Source organism: Cryptomeria japonica, chromosome 8 (assembly GCF_030272615.1).
Source record: "Cryptomeria japonica chromosome 8, Sugi_1.0, whole genome shotgun sequence".
Classification (NCBI taxonomy): domain Eukaryota; kingdom Viridiplantae; phylum Streptophyta; class Pinopsida; order Cupressales; family Cupressaceae; genus Cryptomeria; species Cryptomeria japonica.
In genome coordinates this window covers 252,768,321-252,790,466 of record NC_081412.1, presented here as the reverse complement: position 1 = coordinate 252,790,466, position 22,146 = coordinate 252,768,321, and the positions used below count along the sequence as shown (strand labels likewise).

At 38.1% G+C, this 22,146-nt stretch overlaps 1 protein-coding gene across 3 annotated transcripts in view; it reads right to left on the bottom strand.

The window, feature by feature from the left end:
- The window catches only part of LOC131059993 (uncharacterized), a 257,233-nt gene that overhangs the window by 167,990 nt on the left and 67,097 nt on the right, over positions 1-22,146 (bottom strand). For all 3 annotated transcript variants that reach the window (XM_059210074.1, XM_059210075.1, XM_059210076.1), the window contains exons 3-4: positions 15,201-15,252; positions 15,020-15,067 (exon numbers count right to left, since the gene is read on the bottom strand). In XM_059210074.1, the coding sequence (XP_059066057.1) occupies positions 15,020-15,067; positions 15,201-15,252 (100 nt within the window). The remainder of the gene's footprint in view (positions 1-15,019; positions 15,068-15,200; positions 15,253-22,146) is intronic.

Below are 22,146 nucleotides of genomic sequence, written 5' to 3'. Positions count from 1 at the left end.
CAACATGATCCTATAACAAGAGCAGCTCTGAAAAGCCTTCCTAGTTTCACTAGTGAAGACCACGTTACACCCATTGAGCACATAAGAGATATAGCATCTCTATGTGCAGTTCACCATATAACCCAAGAGAATGTGGCGCTCAGGCTACTGGCAGCATCATTCAAAGGCAAAGCATTACAATGGTTCGGGGGCTTGCAAATTAATTCAATTATTGATTGGGATGATTTGGGTGATAAGCTAACAAAGCAGTTTGCAGATAAATCTGATCACCTATCATTGGTTGAGCAGATGACCACTATCAAAAGGACACCGCAAGAGCAGATGACTGATTTCAATTACCGGTTTGAGCGAACCTGGAATAGAATTCCTACAACGGTAAAGCCCTCTCCTGAACATGCATTTTATATTATTTGAGAGCTTTAAATAGCGATATTGTTGTTATGATTGAATCTATGGGTGGGGTTACATTACCAACAGCTTATGATATATCTATTAAAGCAGAAAACAGCCTTATACAAGCTGGTAAAATTGCCCCTAGGCCTCCTATGCCTATTTTTCCTGATATACAGCCATTGATGCCTTTACAAGTACCCCCTATAGCTGCAATACCTGTTGTTCCAGCACTAGGTTTTCAAAATTATGTTCAAAATAGTGTTGTAGCAGACTCGTCAAAGCAACTACAGACGTTACAAGAGATGTTTATAAAGAATGTTGAAGCAACACAACAAATCCAGCAGACTATGCAAAATTTTGGCAATGAATTGGTGAACATCAAGAAAAACCAAAACCAAAATCAAAGGTATCAAGCTCCTTATCAACCCAATAGGCCTAACTACCAAGTTGATGCTCAGAATCAAAGGAGGAACTACAACAATAGGCAAAACCAGCAGTATAATCAGAATACTACTAGCTATTCTAAAGAAATTGTTCCTGCTCAGAACAATATGGCACAAGAGTAGTGTTTTTCTTACCAACAACCTCATAATCAAGCATCATGCCAAAATGCAATGAATGCTCAATCACAAGCTTTGATAGTTCAGAATAACATGTTTTATCACGATGCAGGTATAAATGAGGAACCAGAAGGTCCTGAGGTGGCTATGATGAATTGGCAAGGTGAGGAATTTTGTGGAGTTAATCATCCTCAAGCACAAAATAGACCTTTTTCACCTGTTGTAGAAAATACAAGGTCAAAGAAACGTGCTATTGGCATTGGACAGCAAGCTGCAAATAATCAACAGCAAGCTGTAAATAATGGACAGCAACAAAATAAATCCGGACAGCAGCCAAATAAAGAAAAACAACAAGCTTCTACAAGTCAGCAAGCTGTTAGTACACCTCCACCTGTCCAGAATGTGCAGATTTTACCAAGAGGACAACCTACAGCACCTAAAGAACAGCAGAAAGTTCAATCTCAATTAAAACCAGCTCATCAAGAGTCTGCTGTTCCAAAAGTACAACACAAGGTTAGTGGTGTTCCATTTAATATTGTTGAATCCATGGTAAAAATTACTATTTCCATGACAATGATAGATGCATTGTAAATTCCTGGACAAAAGGAATTGTTGAGAGACAAATTGGATAATCTTTCCTTGACTAATGAGCCTCAAAAAGATCAGCATAGAGTTGCATTAGCAAATGATATCCCAGTTAAGAATAATCAGCCAATCCAAACACCAAAGCCTCCTTTGTTTTTTGTAACATTGATAATTGGCAACCATCTAGTCCACAATTGCTTGATAGACTCAGGAGCCAGTAGTTCAATTATACCCAAAGATCTTGCAGATAAACTTGGTCTAATTTATGAGCCTGTTTCTAGAGGAGTTGTACAGTTAGATGGAACAGCAGTTAAGTCAGTTGGATTGGTCAAAGACCTTGGTTTGACCTTGCATGCTTGTCCTAATTTTGTAATACCTCAGGACATGTACATAGATGACTTACCTCCACACTTTGCTATTTGCCTATCTAGAGATTTCACAGCAAAATTAGGAGGATACCTTTCTGCTAATTGGTCACACTTGTTTTTTAGAACCCGGTATGGTACTAAGGTTACCATTAAGTCAAAACCCCAAGCTACTTGCCACTTAGAACCCATATACCCCAAGTCCTTTAAATGCAGATCTTGCCATCAGAGACCATGAAGAGTTACCACCTATCCAAGATCCAAATACACTTGTTCAAGGCATACCTGATGTGAATTTGGATAAGTGGGCAGCCCGGAATACTCCAGAAGATCCTTTCATCAGCATGGATGAAATAGGTCTTGGTGTTTATATGATTCATGAGGAGGATTATGTTATTCCTAAGCTTGAAAAAGAGGATATTCCCCTTGACCAACAATCAAAACAGCAGAAAAATCAGGTTTGGCGGCTCTATTTTGATGGTTCAAGAAGTAAAAATGGTTCCGGAGGTGGTGTTATGCTAGTTTCACCTGAAGGTATGAGATACTACACTGCTTTCATATTTTATTTTAGCTATACAAACAATACAGTTGAGTATGAATCATTAGCACATCGCTTAGAATGGGCTAGGAAGAAAAAAGTTAAATGTTTACAAGTTTTTGGTGATAGTGAACTAGTTGTGAACCAAGGAATATCCATGTCACCAAAAATGATGTTTTGAAGATGTACAAGCACAGAATTTGGGATTTAATTGAAGATTTTGATGCATTTAATCTGCTGTCCATACCTAGAAGTCAAAATAAAGAAGTGGATAGGCTTGCTGCTTTAGGAGCTTAGTTTAATATTCCAATAGAACTAGAAAATATTGATAGACAACAGTATGTTAAAGTTGCAGTAAGGCCCTCAGTTCCAGATAACACTGTTAATTGGCAGGTTTTTGACTCAGATGAGCAGATTACTAATTTCCTAATTGAAGAAGCTGAGTTTTCTGCTGGAAATCAGCGTAAGTTCAATGATCAATATGAAAATCAGTTTCTCCAATTGAAAACTAACAAGCTGCCCAAGGGTCTGGCAACCCTTGAATCTATTTTTAATACAAATGATCAGGTCAGGAAGGATAAAGGCAGCATGTTTGTGAAGGAAGAATATTATGAACCTGTTGAAATATTCAAGGACAAGCTACTGAAAATTGGCAAGGTATGTACCCCTAAAGAAAAACATGCTTTTGTAAAACTTTGTCAAGAATTCAATGACATATTTGCATGGAGGTATGAAGATTTGAAAGGATTTGATCCTCATTTAGCTCAGCATACCATAGAGTTGGTAGATAATGCAAAACCAGTAAGGCAGAAACAAAGGCCTCTTAATCCAAAATCAGAACATCTTATGAGAACTAAGTTAAATAGGTTGATTGAAGGAAATATTATATTTCCAATCAAGCACACATCCAGGGTGTCCAATCTAGTTCCCGTTAGGAAGAAGAATGGTGAACTGAGATTATGTGTTGATTTTAGAGATCTAAATAGAGCATCCCTGAAAGACCATTACCCGTTGCCGTCAATGGAGCAAATTTTGCAGGTTGGATCAGGATCAAAGAGATTCTCATTACTTACAGTTATTCAAGATATAGCCAAATTCTGGTTAAAGAAGAAGACTAGTACAAAACAGCATTTACCACCAAGTGGGGTACAATGGCTTATAATAAAATGCCATTTGGACTGACCAATGCAGGGGCAACATTTCAGCGTGCAATGGATATGGCATTTCAAGGCCTGATTAACAAGTTTGTTTTGGTTTACCTAGATGATGTAACTATTTTTTCTAAAAAGGCTAATGAACATCTTGACCATCTCAGACAGGTATTTGAGAGATGCAAAGAATATGGAGTTTCATTAAATCCCAAGAAGAGCATATTTGTTGTTCATGAAGGCAAGTTGCTGGGATATATTGTTTCAAAGCATGGGATTTCAATAGATCTTGAGAGGATCACAGTCATACTGGCATTGCCATTACCAGCACATAAGAAGGGACTCCAGAGTTTCATATGTAGGATTAACTTTATCAGAAGGTTTATTCCTAATATTGCAACATTGATGCAGCCACTTACAACCATGCTTAAGAAAAACATTCCTTTTCAGTGGACTGAGGAAGGTAAGAACAGTTTTGAAGAGATTAAAGAAGCAATTGCAGCAGCCCCTACTCATTAATCCTAATTTTAAGAAAGATTTTATTCTATATGCCTTTGGGAGTGAGGATACTATTTCTGCAATGTTGTGTCAGCAAAATGATGAAGGTTTAGAACAGCAAATTGCTTTCTTTAGCCAGATTTTGCATGATTATGAGACTAGATACTCATTTGTAGAAAAGCAAGTGGTAGCAGTAATAAGAAGCCTTAAGAAATTTAGGCACATGCTCTCTAGCAATAAGATTCATCTTATGGTTGCTCATCCTACAGTGAAAGAGTTTTTGCTCAGCAAAGCCATAAATGACAAAGGGGCAGGTTGGATTACTAAGGCAATGGAATATGACATCTCTATCAAGGTAACCAAGCTAGTTAGAAGCAGGGGTTTATGTGAGCAGCTTGCTGGCACAGAAAATAGTAAAGAAGTGGAGCAACAAGTTGAAACAGTGCTTAATAATGAAGAACAGCCTGCTGCCCCAGCTTTACCAACTACTTGGAATCAGCAGATTGCCCATTATTTACAAACTGGTGACTGTCCGGAAGGCTTAGACAGATCAAAACGAAGGTATTTCAAGCTACAAGCCATTCCTTATGCTTTCATACATGGTATTTTGTTCAAAAAAGATTATAACGATGTTCTATTAAGATGCATTGAGCCAAATCAAATTGAAAAAGTTCTAAGTGAATTTCATGAAGGGCCTGCAGGAGGTCACTTTGCAGCAAGAACAACAGCTCTGAAAATTATGAGAGCTAGTTATTATTGGCCTGAAATGTTTAAGTATGCTCACTCATGGATGAAGAAATGTGAAAAATGTTCATTGTTTGCAGGCAAACAAAGGCTAGCAGCCTTGCCTTTGCAACCAATTGAAGTAGAGCAGCCTTTTGCAAAGTGGGGGCTTGATTTTATAGGACCTATTAATCCACCTTCAAGTGCAAGTCACAAATGGATTCTTACAGCAACTCATTATTTCACAAAGGGGACAGAAGCAGTTCCATTGAAAGAAGCTAATGAGACTTTTGTTTTGAATTTCCATCGAGATTTAGTGTCCAGGTTTGGTCACCCAGAATCAATCATTTCTGATAATGCTTTAGCTTTCATTGGTCTTAGAGTTTCAGATTGGTCGGTTTAGTATAATATATATTTGAATACTTCGTCCAATTATTACCCTCAGGGTAATGGACAAGCTGAATCAACTAACATGAACTTGATCAACATCATTAAGAAGACCATTGTTGAGAATCAAAGAACTTGGCATGAAAAGCTCAAGTTAGCCCTTTGGGCTAACAGAATTACACCAAAGAGATCAACAGGTAACTCTCCTTATGTTTTAACTTATGGCAAAGAAGCCAGGTTACCTATTTCAGTTGAATTGCCAACTTTGAATTATGTAAAAGAGTTTGAGTTACTTGAAGAGCAGCCAATGCAGATTAGGCTTGCTCAGCTTATGGAGTTAGAAGAAACTCACAGGGAAGCATACAGAAAATTAGAAATTCACCATGCTCAGATGAAGAGAACCTTTGATAGAAAACCTGTACCACGCATATTTAATCAAGGTGATCTTGTTTTCAAATGGGATGAATTAAAGAACAGACCTGGTAGACATACCAAGTTTGATGCCATGTAAGATGGTCTGTATGTTATCACAGAATGCAAACAGAATAATGCATTCCAGCTTGCTAAGTTGGATGGAGAGGTGTTGCCAATCCCTGTCAATGGCATTCATCTCAAACTATGCTATTGAGTACTAACAGTTTGCATATGTACATAGTAAAATAGTTGCAGTTCTTTCTTTTCAGCAGTTTGTCAAGCTCAACTATAAGCAGAGCTATAGTAGTTTTAATTGAATTAAGTGCTTCCAAGCACATCGCAGTTGATTTTTTTCAGTCTGTTTTTGTTTCTATTTTCCTGAAGTGCAAATTGCACAGTGTGCAGGCTTAGCTATATGCAGAGCCTTTGTAGTTTCCTTTTCAATTTTGTTTAGAATGCTGAGATGCAGTTCCAGATTTTTGAGGAAGGCAAAATTGACTCAATGCCCAATGGATATGCTAGGCTACTGGATTCTACTGTTTAGCAGGCAAACACCGCTGAGAGGTCGCCAAAAATATTACCAAAATTTTGCACATGCCAAATTTGGTGCCCTAATGAAGCCTTGCATTCATTTTGAAAAGGTCCAAATCATGAGCAAGAAATCAGAAATACACCTTTTTATTTCTCTAACTTGTTTGCTTCATGTGCAAATACAAGAAAGTAAGACAACGTGTGGGTTAAAATGGGCTCCCGAAGAGGTTGAGCTCAGCATGTTGTAGATCACAAAGACATCTATGCTCCATTGCAGATGAAATGGCGTGGCTATTAAAATCTTAAGGCCAAAAGAAACTCAGAGCAAAATGCAATCGGCCTGTGTAAAGTTTTTACTTGGGCGCCAAAGAGGGTTTTAAAAGGCCTTAGAGTTTCAAAGCGGTTTCAGTCGCCAGGCAGGAGGACCTTTTATCCCACATCAGCCGCGCGGAGGGAGTTTATCACATTTAAATATAAACTCACATATAACTATAGTGTCAAAGCTTACGGGCTTTTGGCAAGAAGAAGCTCGTGGCCTGCTGGACCCCGTGCGCGCACATCTCAAGGCGTCCTAATTTTGTGACTGGTTGGCAGGAGGAGACTAAAGAGCGAGCAAGTTGAAGAAAGATCGACGATGATCGCAGAGATCTAACGGCTGTCGCTAAGGCACAAATGAAAGATGCACACCGGGTTATCGCCGCGACTTGGCGATTGATGACGTGGCGGAACAGAAAGTATAAGACCAAAGTTGAGGTGGCGGTCCAGTGGCTGGTGACATGGCACGGATGGGCGACATCAAACAGACCTTGGCCGCAATCAGTCCTGAAAAAGTTTCACCGAAGGCTCAGTTTCATTGACATAATAATATCGATGAAACTGTAGGTTCAATGAGACTGGTAAATGGCTCGCCGAGAGAGTAGTTTGGCCGAAAGAAGGATATTCGACAGAGCAAGACGCGTGGCAGGCCCGGCAGACAAGTGGTGCCTAGGCGGATCTCATGAGCCAATCAGAGGGTGACACATCTTGACACGCGGCACAAGAAAGAAAAATCAGCCAAGGTTAAAGGTGGAGCAAATTAAGGAAAGATCAACGGTAGTCCGAAAGATCTAAGGGATATCGCTATACCGCTATAGAAAGAAGCTCACCAGTTACCTCCGCGACTTGGCGACAAAGCACGTGCGGAAAAGGTGAGCGGCTAAGGTGCTAAAGATCGAGCAGTTTGGGACATATCGACGGCCGTCGCTATATCACATGATGAAGATGCTCGATGATTATCCCCTGCGACATAGCAACTGATGACGTGGTGGTTAAGGTGGCGCCCAATTGGATCCAAAAGCGGTGACACTGTGGCATAAGGGAAAATGCTCAGAGAGGCTAGAGATCGTGCAATTCCGGAGGATCCGACAGTGGTCGCTAACGCGCAATGGAAATTTGCACACCAAGTTATCGTTGCGACTTGGCGACAAGACAGGTGGCATGTCCAGATGGCAGACAAAGTGGACTTGTGAGCAAATCAGAGGCTAACACATGGCAAAAGGCTACAGACGAGCGGATGTATATATTTTTTAAGTCAACTTTGAACTTGAACTTTCAACGGTTCAAAGTGGTTCAATGGTTCAAAGTTCATCGCTTCAAAATGGTTCAATGGTTCAAAGTTTATTATCATCGCTCATTCCCCTGGGCCCAAGATGAAGAAAGCAAACAAGCAGAGATAAAAGCAAACGGTGGGGCCCGCTAGAAAGTAAACAAAAAGTTAATGCAAGCGGCCATGGTTCACGCAGGCGATCTAATGGCTGGCAATAATAAAAATTGCACGGTGGACTTAGAACTGGTTGTTTGAACGGTGAAAAGCCCGCCAAGCAAGGAGATGAATTTTTGCATAAAAGATTAACGCAAATGTTTATTGATTGTCTAAACATGCAAGTGTTACATACCGTTGGAAAGCTAGTGAAACATAAAGATGCATTTTTTCAATCATTTTTAACAGAAGTTTCAACACGGAGAGCAGTTGCCAGGGAATGCATAAGATTTTTTTCAGTGGGATTTCTTTTCCATACAATTACAGTTCAGTTCATCATGCAACTTTCACATGGGGATAGCTATTTTTCGCATTTAGACATGCAGATTTTTAAACAGGAGGTTCGTTTTTTCAATGAAGCTACTCAGGGTGAGACTGCCAATTCCATATTCAGTAATGAGGGTTTCTCTTCATGCAGGATCAGTGGCAGTCCTTTTGAGCAGCAAAGATTATTATTTTACAGTATTATGCATGAGTTTTTATGCCATTTTGAGGCAGATTCGCCCAAGGCTTTTCTCATGCAGTCTTTTTAGGGTTTCGAAGGGAATTCATCATGATTTCTATATATTCCTTCTCTCCTTTTTTTCCTCTGGTTCTTTCTTTTTTGCGTACACATTTTTGCAAAAAAGCATTGTAGCTCAGCAGTATTTGAGTTTTTGTAACAGCAGCACTCTTTTATTTTTCAATAATATAGCAGCAGATTTCCTTCTTGGCACTTCTTGTATTATCTAATGAGTGAATGATTTGATAATTTCTTGTGGTTTTATCCTCTAATTTATCTCATTCAGTCAATTTGTGGTGCAAGGAGATACGTGTTAGTTGCAAGTTCTAGTTTGTGTTAGTTGATTTTAATTGCTTGAAGTTGTGAAAACTCGTTGTTTTCCTTCATGCATGCATTAAATTCATCCTTTTCTAGGAAATATTTATGTATCTACATGTTCAGTTGAGTTGTGAAGGAATCAAGGTTATATGTTGAAGGTTTTGTGAGTTAAGCAAGTTGCAGATCTCAGATAAGATATTTGGTGCATCACCTTCATTAGAATAGATTTTCATTACATGCAAGCTTTCTATCCCTTTTCTTATCAATAGTATTTACAAGAGATTCACCAAGCAGGAAGCCGGCCCGATCTCTGGAGATTCACCTTCACTTTGAGCAACCCACAGGCTGAAAGGTGTTTCCATGTTTCATAGGATTGCTTGTTTTCGAACTTAGCATTACAGGTGCAATCCTCTATGACAACAACTACTACATTTGGCTTATATCTAGATATTGTAATTAAATCTTGTTAAAGGTTGCCTCTGAGAACACCCTCTTGGGTTCAATTGAGCCAGAAGTGAAGGAAATTTCATCAACTCTCAGCAGTTAGCCTATCATCACTCACATATTGTTGATGAGTTGGATTATCCACTTTCAGGAACAACATATATTTGGCCTTAATGTGGATTGATCCCTCTAGATGTGTAAGCCATGATTTCAGGAACCAACAGAAGGCATTTACAAAGACTAGTCCATTCTACTTTTAGTCACTAGTAGAACCATGCTAACTGCTAAAATCATACAAAATCAAGCATCTAACAAGTCAAGAAAGAACATATAGCATATGAAAGAAAAGAAAAGCATCAAAAACATTTTGAATCAAAATTAGATAATGTAAAGGCAACACATGGTAATGGTATGGATTTTATGCATACCAAAGAATTGAAAAGACATATAGCTAACATCTAGATTTCATCCCCAGCCAAGGACACAATCATTGGAACTTGCACAAGGCTTATAAATAAAGAACTAGATGTGTAGAACAAGCAGTCCAACTTCAAACTTCCAAAAATATACAACTATGAAACATGATTACTAAAGTAACCCCCATCATCTATGTAATGTCCCCTTCTCAACCATAATCAATTTGAGAGAAAAAGGGCCTATTTTTCGAGTTCTCCCATAGGCTAATTGGTGTACAAGGTAGAACTCCAACTTTCTTAGAGAGCACAAGATTGAACAAACCATAGTTTTGTTCACAGCAATGAGTTCAAATGATCTCGGTAAACATTTGTAGTGTTGTAAATTGTATCCCTATACAATTTCATCCTCACTTAGGCCTCACTATAGCGTTCTGGCCTTTCATACTTTAGCCATGTTTTGATTCTACTCACATTGGCTTCAAATCTGAATTTTCACCTAGCATGTAGCTTCATGGTCCTGAGTTCAGCCCTAATAGGCTAGACAAGGATGCCCAGGCACCCTTGTCCCACTTAACGGGGAGCAATTTTGGACCCTCCAACGATCGGATAACATGGGTAGGAATTCCCTTCCCATGTCAGCTTGCTTCAAAATTTCAAACACATTTCATGAGGTGAGGTATATAAGCAAGCCTTACCCCCCTAATTTAAGACATCTCTCCATAAGTTTCCAATTCGATTTCTCAAGAGCAAGATTAAATTCAAGTGAGCAAGAAATCAAGTATTATCAAGGCAATGAAGGAGAGGTCAAATATTCAGATTCCAAGCATTCAAGACGGCATCCAAGATATTATGAAGACTTCCTACATTTCTACATGACAACATCAACCTTTGCATGAAGACTTCAAGGCAAGATTCTTCAAGGTATCACGTTCCAATTTCAGCATTTCAATTCAAGATCTAGCCTCTGACCTTTTAAAGGCAGGCTTTACATTTCAATTCAATTCAATTCAATTATACGTTTAATTCCAAACCCTTCTCTTCTTGTGTGCAAGCGACAAGTTCTAAAGAAGCGATTGCAGAATTACGCAAAGCAGATAAAGACAATCAGGTCCAACTTTTGTAGAGGGAAAAAGTGGAGGACAAGGTTGCCCCACACACCTATGTTCGATGAATTTCCAGAAAATATTTAGGAGATCACTCTGGACTACATTCTAGTCCCGAAAAGATATTTGTTGTCCACCCAACATTCCAAGGACAAGGTTGCTTGGAGCATCCTTGTCCTACACTTTCAGGCCCAGATTTCAAACACAGGTTCTTCTCAACTTCCTTATTCCAGATCCGAATTCATGTCTGCATATCAAATCTGAAACTACCTTTTCATTTTGATTTATGTCAATTTTACACCTTTAGCCCTAGATCTTGCATTCAATTTACACCTTTCCATAGTTCATTTTCAACTCAAAGAAGGAAACCCGAATCACTCTTGTGCCCAGTCCTTTTCAATCAGATTTGTGATTGGGCCAAGTAGATTCACCCTCTCCTTAAATGTAAAACCATTTGGGAAATAGGTCTAGTTCCTAGTTTGCACGCTTAAGTTTGTGAACACTATTTCCCCTCCATTACAACATCATGATGCTTTGAGAATGCGATTCCATCCTTTTGGAAGCTCTCTACACTTTTTAGAGAAGCAAACTATTTTTAGATTGACACCAAGTTGCTACAATTCATCATCCTAAGTCCTAAAAAACATTATGATATGGTCAAAAATTCCTATTTATCTCATTTTGATGCTTTTGAAACTTGAGTGAATTATTAAATTATTAAATTATTAAATAGTCATGACTTTACTTGTCCCAAGCAAGATAAATCAAAAAGGCAACTAAAGTATAATTTTTTAAAAGTTTTTGTAACAGGTTTCGTGTCATCAATGACTTCTTTTCTAAGGCAACACACTAAGCTCCTGCTAGATTAAGATATAGGAGCTCACCAATTTTCTTTTACCCATACATATAGCAATACTCATGGGCAAATGTGCAATTGCACATGGAAAGTCAATTCATCATCACATTAGTCTAAAAGGTTTAGGATTTTTAATTTTATTTTAATTTTTTCCATTAAAAATATATATATATTGGGGTGTAGGCATGGCTTCAATACATCCAATGTACATCCCTAGAGTGTGGGCCCCAAATGTACCTAGGCAGGACCCACAGTTTGGGGCCATACCCAATTAGACCAAGACCTGTACACAAGGGGTGTCATGGATATATGCAGTACCTAGTAGCACATACCCCACATTCAACAAATGAAAAACAATTGTAAAAGATGAATATAGAGATGTTCTAATTGTAGTTATAGCAGGTTCATGAAGGTACCAAGGGTTTCACTCAACACCATTCATTACTAACTACACTTTTCTTCAGTGAACCACAAGGACGCATCACCCCCAAATTCCTTCTATTTCGAGGACAAGGACATCACGAGAAGATGCCCCCCCCCCCATCAAACCACTATCGTCGTCAGGATGTCGAGGACACCATCAAGACGTTGGGACATCCCGAGGACACGTAGAGGTCCCCCATGCTGGGGTGGCCAAAAAGTAAGGAAAAATAAAAATTCTAATTTTTACCTCGATCCCAAAGCTCAAGGCCAAACCCTAATGGCCAATGTCCACCCACTACGCCTTCACCCTACCTCCTAAACTCTATAAAACACTCATTTTTTCTCATTTTACTCACAATCTCATTTTAATTGCTAGGTTGAAGAAGACCAAGAGAGTGAGTAGAGTGAAAGAGTGTGACTGAAGTATTGCAAGTACAAGAGGGATTCTAAAACAAGTTGGAAAGATTTTTCAAGCACAAGGTAGGATTCTACGACTTTTTTCAAAAAAATTATGAGTTTCATACATAGATCGCATACTCAAACTCAAAGAGTACTTAGTAAGCCCAAATATTTTGACTCAGCAACTGAAGGATGATATAGATGATGCCATTGGGAAATTCTTCTTTGCCAATGGCATTCCATTGTGGCTCGATCTCCTTATTACAAGGAGATGATGGCAATTGTAGAAAGGGGAAGACCATCATATGTACCGCTAGGGGAGACAAAATTGAGGACCACGATCTTAGATAAGAACTATTCCAAGATAAATGTACTCATGGAGACAGTGTTAAAAGTGGAGGCAGTATAGTCGTGGAGGGGTGCATGGACATTACGCATCGTCCACTCACCAATATAATGGTTAAATGTACAGAGGGCCCATATTTTGTTAAGGTGGTTGATTGTTTAGGGCATCGCAAAGATGCTGAATTTCAGCTTCAGATCCTAAAGGATGGTTGGCGACAAAATGCGGTCCAAGTAGTGACAAATGTAGCCCATGTGTGCAAGGCTGCAAGGAAATTAGTTGAGGCATCTTATAGACATATTTGGTAGACTCCTTGTGTGCATGCCATGAATAATGTGTTGAAGGAGATGGGAAAGATTGAGTGAATGGAAGGTCAATATTGTTAGAGATGTGTAGATGTTTATCTGCAACTGCCACACTTCACTTGCACTCTTTAGGAGCTTCTCTAAGGAGTTCATGAAACCTACAGAGACTAGCTATGCATCATATTTCATTCTCTTGGAAAGAATGATTGAGTTGCAAGCGTCATTGCAAGTGCAACTAATGGTTATGACACCAAAATGGAATTGGTGGGCCGAGTTCAAGACAAAGCAGTGAAGGAGGTTGAAGGATACATTGAAGAGTGATGCTTTTTGGAATGATGCAAAATATATAGTCTCCATCATTCCTCCAGTTGCCAAGGTCATTAGATATGGGGATGTTGATGCATCTAGCCTTGGAGAGGTGTATAAGTGCATTGATTCTATGCTTCACCAAATGACGACTACTATCCAAGAGGACCCCACATTAGCATTCTACAATGAGCACATTCGGCCAATCATTCATCAAAAATGGGAGACGCTCAACATTACCTTGCACATGGTTGCCTATGCATTGAACCCCATCCAGTACAAGCATATACTTGGTAGAGTTACACCAATACAAGATACTAAGGTGAAGGCAGGGTTGTTTAGGGCCATTGAGAAGATGTATGATCCTGTACAGGCTAGCATCATTTGTACTGAGTGGGCAAAATTTGCCACTCGTAGGGGTTTTTTTGAGGTGGCCAAGATGTATGTGGCAACTATAGCACAAGAAGACCCAATTTTGTGGTGGAATTTCCATGGACTGATTTCTTTGACTACCACTCTAACCATTCGATCCGTATCTCAGGTTTCTACTTCTTCAACTACTAAGAAGAACTAGTCTAATTATAGCTTCATTCACTCTCTTACAAGGAATAGACTTACCCATAGGAGAGCACAGAAGCTTGTGGTTGTACATAGTGCTTTGCGTCACATTGACCACAAGACATTTGTGTACAAAGAGAGTCCAGCAACATGGTGAGATGTAGAGCCAAAGAAGCCAACACTGATTGAGGAAGATGTCCCAGTTACAGAGGCAGGGCTGGTTGGTATTAGTTTGGCAGAGCTTGACCATGTGGAGTCCAGCAATTATAGTGATGAGGAGTTTGGGGATTATTAGAGGCCTACCTTCACTACATTTTGTTATTTTGAAATCATTGTACTCATTGTAATCATCTTTATGAAATCTTGAAAATAATATAAATTTTGAATTTGACATTTTCGTTGTTCAAACTGCAACATTAAATTGTTAATGTTGAATGTTCACTTTAAATTTTAGTAGTATTCAAGTATTTTAGTATTTTAGTATTTAGTATTTTACTAATTGGCCAAAGTTTCATTTGAAAATTCAAAATTGCAATTCTTATGCATCTTTTTATAACTATTTTTTCAAGTACTATATGTATAACAGCGACCCTCTCCCTCACCCCCTTCCCCACCCTCCGCCCCCCACAATCCCCAAACTTAGGCACTTGGTTCCCCTATCCCCCTCTCAGGAAACTCCGTGGAACGCTTCTTTTCTTCTATTGTCAATCATCTCTATTGTGTATCAACATTGAAACTAACAATTATATAATTTTAAAAAATAGGTAAAATGGATCAAATTCTCTTGCCTTGTAAAGATGAAATTTTATTGTTTACAAGGTTTTATCTCATCATCTATGAAGTTCAACTTGGAATAACATAGAAAATACATGTAAAATAAAATACTTCTTTCTTATTTTTTATCATTAACCATAAACACAATAAAATATCAATCCACTATTCACTATGACATTTCAGAGCTGATATATCAACACTATCACATAAGTTACAGAAGCATTTGAAAGAAAAACAACATTCGTATTTTTTTTATTTTTTTCAAGAATGAACAACTTGTACTAATTATTGATGAATCAAAGGCATGAATTATCCTCTAGCAAGAAATGTACCATGTCGTTCACCAAGGAGTGTCAAATCATCTCTTCTAATGCCACATCCTATGAAAGCAAAGCATTCCAATCAGCAAAAAGAAAATGCTGAAGAGGCATCACTTAAAGGAGTAAGATTCAGTTAGCATTATCATGCTCAACAAAAATAATATTCAAACATGGTAGACAACGGATGACTAACCATCATCTTCTACTTTGATATAGCTTGATCCCACATCTATGAAAACTTGCACCTGATACATTAAAAATACCAATCCAAACATTAATTAAAGTTTATCATTTTAAAAAATAACCTCACTCTTGTATCAAAAACCATGTTCTATGACTCTCCATGATAGCCACCGCTGCAGTTATAATCGTCTCATGTCACTTATTTTATGAATGGGAGCCCAAATGAAAAGGCAGCATAAAGCTATGGGATGCAATTATCAATAAATCTTGATGTTTGAGCTTGTGCTTGATGTAACTAGTTCTTATTTTTAAAGAAGAAAAAAACTATGTGATCGGATCTTAATTTGTGACAAGTAGAACACAAGTATGACCTTTGTATAACAAACCATACTTGCCAAGATTTTATTGACTAAAGAGTAGATTACAAAATTCCATAAACAACACATAATGTATTTGTGGGATGATTAGAAAACAACTAATAAAGGTCCAAAGGAAACAACATAAAGACAACAGAGAGTACCAAGACTCAACTACATACATGCAAACAGTTTGACCAGAAATATCTTCCTGTGAGAACTAAATTCAGACATAAATAGATGGCACAGTAAGCAAAAACATATGATCAACAATATTCCTGGAATCTTCATGTGTTGTTTCAGGTGAGGAAGAAGTGTTTTCTTACACAATGTGGACCAGCAGGTGTCCTATTTTCATTGTTCAACACCCATTCCATGGGTCCACCTCCCTGGCCTCCTCGCTGCATGTTCCATTGTTAAAAAGAGTTTGTACAATCAAACTTGATGGCTTTTAGGGCATTGGATATAGCCTAAAGTGTTGGTTGGTCATTGAACAGTCCTGTTGTGACGTTTTCACACATCGCCCCATTGCAAATGGGGACCCCCACTTTTTGCTTAGATTAGGTGTCTTAGTTTTCTTAGTTTCTTTAGTCGTTAACCTTTGCTAATGAGTAAGAGATGTCAGGTTGAGGTCATGTTGCAAAATTGCTTGAGGTTAGAGGTTGTCAATAATGCCAATATGTTGCAAGGATCAACTTAGGTTGATAAGAAGTTTTAGAGGAGACCCTGTGGATTGACTCAAGTTGATGATGAGTAAAAATTTTCTAGTGTGGGAACCTGCGCATCAACTTAGGTTGGTAGGAAGACAAAAAAATTCTCTGTCTAAGACCCTGCGCATCAAGTTAGGTTGATAGGAAAGTTAAATTACTTAAGTAAATGTCAACCTTCAATGATGAGAAAGAGGCTGCGAATCCATCTAAGTTGGCAAAGAAAAACGATGAAGAGCATAATAAGAGCATTTCGACCTCAACAAGTATCGAACCTCTTGCACACCAACTTAAGTTGGAAAGTCTAATTAATCAATTTCAACCCTTGATAATATGCGAATCAATTTGAAGGTGAAATTCCTAAAAGGGTGACAAGGAATCAATTAACTTGAGATCATAAACAAGGTCGATGGGAGAAGGTTTCATCTTCTCAAATGACTAAGGTATAACTTTTGCAAAATGAGAAGGTTGATTAAACAAAGTCGTCCAGTTCAAACACTTCGACTTGGGGTAATAAAGAACATCCTACGAATCAACTTAAGTTGGTCAGAATTCACAAGCACTATAATGAGAAGATAAACTTATAAACTTAACTCTCAACAATATGAAGGTCAACCTCTATCAATAGGAAGTCGATCTTCCTAAGAAAGAAGGAAAGCTGCGCACCAACCTAAGTTCGTGGGAAGGAGTATCCAAGCAAGTAAAATCAAGATGGAACGTCTACACTTGGAGGGTCAAGTAAGGCAAATTTGAGAAGTCAAAACCAAGAAGTTGGAAAGATGCAAGTTGGATGAGATGAAGTTTGGTAGAAGATAATGGAGATGAATTCGCTAAACAAAGCAAGACTAAAACTAGCTCCTTACAAATATGAAACTTTTAAGTTGCAATGGTGAAGGTTGAAAATACCTAAGTATCAAGGTCGAACTTCTAAAGATATAGATTGTCATCAATCTAACCTCCAAGGAAGCGAGTTGGACAATGATAAAGCGAATTTGAAGGTAGTTCAAACCTAGACGGCTGGGAGTTGAATAAAATCATATAAGGCGATTTAAATTTCAACTTAGAAAAAATTGCTCAATCCACTTGCTAAGTCGGCTTCCTAAGGAAGGTTAAATGAGTGCTATTTCATTAATAAAAAACATTAAGATGCCAAGTCGCTTGCATGGAAAATGAAGGGGTGCGACTTCTAACCCCAAGTTGTATAAGTAAAAGAAAGAAGATTGTTTTCAATGACATAAATGCAAATGCAAATCACAAACCTGCAGAGCAACAAGTTCGCCCAGCAATAAATTTGCACAGCAAAGAAGAAAATTGTTTAAAGTTGATGACATTGCATGAAGGAAGAAGTTCGCTGACCTTAGACACACAGGTTCACCCTCAATCAGAATCACAGATCCATTCCTTATAGCTAGAAAGGAAGAATTTCAGACATCAATTCGTGGAGGAAGAAATCAAAAAGCTGGTCAAAGACCAAAGCCTAAATCACCTTGCATTCCAAGTGTCGGTTAAAGATACATTTGTCTCAGAAATTGGAATATAAAGTCTTATCAAATTTTCAGAAGTAAAAAGAGATATATTTCTGATTTTCTGAGTGTAATCAGATCACAAAATCAGGTTTTGAAACACAAATTGAATGCACTATCATGCTATCTTCCGAATTTAACATAAATGATTCTAAGTTTTGATCTTGTAAATTTGAAAGCATCTGTATTCACCTATAAGAAAGTCAGAACTTAGAAGTATTAGTGAAATTAAGCTTTAAAATATTCTTTAAACCTTCTAACTTCTAGCTTCGTACATGAACATGTCAAGGGAAGATACACAAGGCAACTTGGAGAAGGAGAACTGACATCATAGAAGAAGATTGAAAACTTAATGAGTATCACAACATCAACACATTTAAGCCAAGTCAACAAGGAGATTCACACATTGACGTCTAGCTCAACGTAACAAGGGAAAGACATGCTTCACATTTCAACATCAAGGCCATCAACATGATAGAGGATACTTCAAAGATGCATGAAAAGGATACACATCACATGGTCTCCAAAGGATCAAAGTCTTCTTTTCAAAACAACATGTTTCAAGTCCAAGGCAAAGAAGTTCAAGATCAAACAAAGTTAAGGAAGGAAGTACTTCAAGATTCAAAGGTTGAGGTTGGGAATGCATCACAAGAAGTAGAATTTCCAGGTTAGAGTAAAGTAGAGTGAAAGTGATCAAGGAATGGAAATAGTTTTAGAAGAAGCTAAGGTGGCATCCTAGTCACCACTCCACCAATCAAGAGGTCCCACATCAGCAAGTCCAAGTTCAATGAACCTGATTCATCTCATGGTGTAGCAAGTGACACATGGCGCCTTATCAATATTATTTTATGTACCTAACCTATTCTCTCATTGGTTAGAAATCAAAATGGACATGTGTCCAATTCACTGTAATGATCTTATTGGCCAAAAGGAGTTCGTTGTAACAAACCCTAATTAGGGTTTCCATCTTGTAATCTTGGTCATTGATCTGAGACATTCATTGTAAAGAGTTATCTATAAAAGGCTCAAATCACTCATTTGTAAAGGGTTAATAATAGTAGGTTAACGTTAGAATAATTGAAGAATAGATAGATTAGAAGTCAGAAATTAGAATAGAAGCAAGATTAAGAGAAGGCAAAGATTGTTGCCTAGACTTTGTTGTAAAGAGCATATGATTTCATTAAAGCTATGGTGAATTGTAATGTCCCCATTTCCGCTCTAGTTTGTTTTGGGGACTGTTGGCCAATTCCGAGACCCGTTGGTCAATCAGAGGCAGCAATTAGGGTTTCCTTTTTTCTAGGAGGATGCTTTGGCAATTTTGGTGGCTTGCATGTTGGAATTTTATAGTTATGATTCTGGATTCCTTCTCGGTTTTCAAAGAGCTTCGTGATGGTGTGACATGCAACTGAATCTGAGAACTTTTCCGAACATACTATTTTTAATAAGTGGGGGCGATGACAACTTATTTTTTTGGGTTTTCCTGGGTTTTCAAAGAGCCTCGCGATGGTGTGACATGCAAACAAATCCGAAGACTTTTCCAAACTTACTATTTTTAGTAAGTTGTGACGGCTGCTCAGAATCTGGTTAAAATGCATTTGGACAAACTTACTATTTTTAGCAATACGCTATTTTTAGTAAGTACTATTTTTGGCAGTGTTATTATTGGCAGGTTTCGATGGTCCAGTTCAAAGGCTATTTCTGGTAGTGCAGTTTTTAGTATTTTTGGGCCTTCAGCTCACCTTGGCAGTTGTTCAACAAATGGAAAAAGTATTTTTAATATTTTTTAATGCCCCATCTTGGCCTAGGCGTATGACTTACGTATTTTTGGTTATAACTCAAGGGGACGACTTGAGGTGATAAAGTATTATTTTATATCATAAGGTTTGGGCAATTTTATTGTTGAGGGAAAATACGTAAGTGGATTTATTATTAAGGGAAATGAAATGTAATTTCAAAATAATGTGAAGTGAATGTGCATTTGAATTTGGCGTCCATTTGGATGGAATGTGAATTTGAATTTGGAACACAAAGTCTATAAATGAAAGTGTTGGGCTCTTGTTTTTGGTATCCATGAATGTTTGATAACGAAGTGCTGCTGAATTGATTTCAAAGTCTTGTCTTTGAGGTTGCATGCCCTCCTAGCTCATCTTCAATTTCGAGTTTGAAGGATAACTCCTACTTGACAAAGTGATCTCATTCAAAGATTACCAGTGGATTTTATGAAGTTTGGTGTGATAAATTGGTGAAAAAAGCCTATAGCTGATACGCTTTTCTGCACATTCTGGTTGGAGATTTCATTTGAATTTTGTGGGTACGGATTCAAAAGTTTTGTATTCTCTTGGTGCCCATTTGCTCAAACTTTGGTGGATTTTGCTGGAGTGGTTGATTTCATATTTCAAATCGAACACTTGCTATTGTTTGCCCTAGTTCGATTTTCTGTTTTGGAGAGTGTGCCCTTGCTAAGACCCCTTTGGTGATGTCTTTCCTTGTCCCTCCTTGGACACCTAGCTCAAGTTTCATCTGCAATTCGCTGGAGCTCATTCGGAGGTATTTGGATGGAGATATGGGCTTCACAATGCTGCTGGTCTGATTTTTGGTAATGCTGATATGCTATATCAGATTTGGTAAAGTGTTATTTTTGGCTTGTGTTTTCCAATATTCTTGCTTGTGGCTTCTTGGAGTACTTTCTTGTATCCATTAGAGGTTGGAGCTTTAATTTACTGACAGTATCTTGCAGAGTTTGCTTATTGTAAGACTGTATTCAGTAGTACTGAAATAGTCCATTTTCATACTGCATTATACTTCCTTGTATTGCCTATTGCATAAGTGGAAGAGGTTGGCTTCGCCGCCTATTTCTATTTCATTTTGTACTCCTATCCTCCCGCTGAATAAGTGGTTGAGTGATAGTTTGTTATTTCCAGTCCTCCCGCTGAATAAGTGATTGAGTGATTGTCTTTATTCAATTTCAGTTTTCTTGGATTTGTAATTGGCTGGTTATACCGCCAAGTAGTTGTTAATTTCCAACATTTCTTTATCCCGCTGAAAAGTGGAAGTGGCTGGTCTAACCACCAATATGTATTGCTCTCAGTATTTCACCTTGCTAATGCTAATGGGTGAAATTATTGTGTTGAAAATTTGAAAAAAACTAAGGGGGACTTTTCATAAATTTGATGTGTTATTTCAACAAGTTGCATGGTCTCTACTTCTCAATTTGCTTTCCTGTTGTTTAGTTGAATGAAAGGAATTATGAATGACTAGTAGTGAAATTCATTTATCCATACCACTAGCAATTTACTAATTGTAAGTTTGCCTTGTGTGGTCAACTAGAATTATTAATGAACTCAACTTCAATTACTATTCACACTTTGATATGCATTGCCTTGATGGTGTCTTTGTTGTTGATAGTGATTTGAACATGACGTGCCTACCTTAGGAGATCGCACTAGCTTTGTAGAGTTGTTCGTTGATGGCGAAGCGAAGCTTAGTTGAATTTCACCTAATCGTTCATTGTCTCTTGCAATCTTAGGAGTAACGTAGACTTCTCAAACCCTATCTCTTTTGCTATTTTATTTTCCAAACCAAGTAGTTAGAATCTAAGTTCCACCAACATCCAAACGTTCAACGTTCAAGTATTCCGTGTAAGGCCCCTTGAAGTAACAGCAATCACAACGGCCAATTGTGCTTATCCACAAGTCAAGACCCGACAATAGAAACCTTGGAGTCTTCCAATTGATCAAATAAATTAGCATTTGGGAAGATTTTGCTCAAGAGTGGATAAGATACTTTTGGTATTTTATTATGTTTGATTGTGCCTAAAAACACACATCAAGTCCCTCCTTAATTTCTATGCACTAAGGATCCTTTCAATTGTCTGAGCCCTATTTAAGAAAATTCAATAACAGTACCTAACGATAGCAATCCCTTCTTCCCACTTGTTTAGGCAGTTGATTATAGCATGTTGATCATCCTTGATGCCTTTGACATTGCTTAGATTATATTTGAGTGACCCTGATCCCTTGGTTCAGGCTTTGGAGCTCCACAGCTTTTAAGAGTCCTTGGGGGGTATCATTTATGTTACCAAGGAAAAAGGGATTATTGTTTCTGTGAGGTCAACTTTGGCTGAATTCCTATCTATATCAGCACAATTTTTGTCACTAACAGATCTGGCCGTGGTAGTTGCAGGTTGTGAGTGTTTATTGCACAACATAAGGTGCATCATACCAATTTTTAATGGTGGTGGCTGGTAAAGTGTAGGCTCAAAAGAGAGAGAGGTAGGCAGCAAAAGGCACAATACGGAAGGGGTGATGAGAGTTAAAAATTCATTATTCCTAGCTATAAGATTAGCTATAAAAATGGCTGTGAGAAGATGA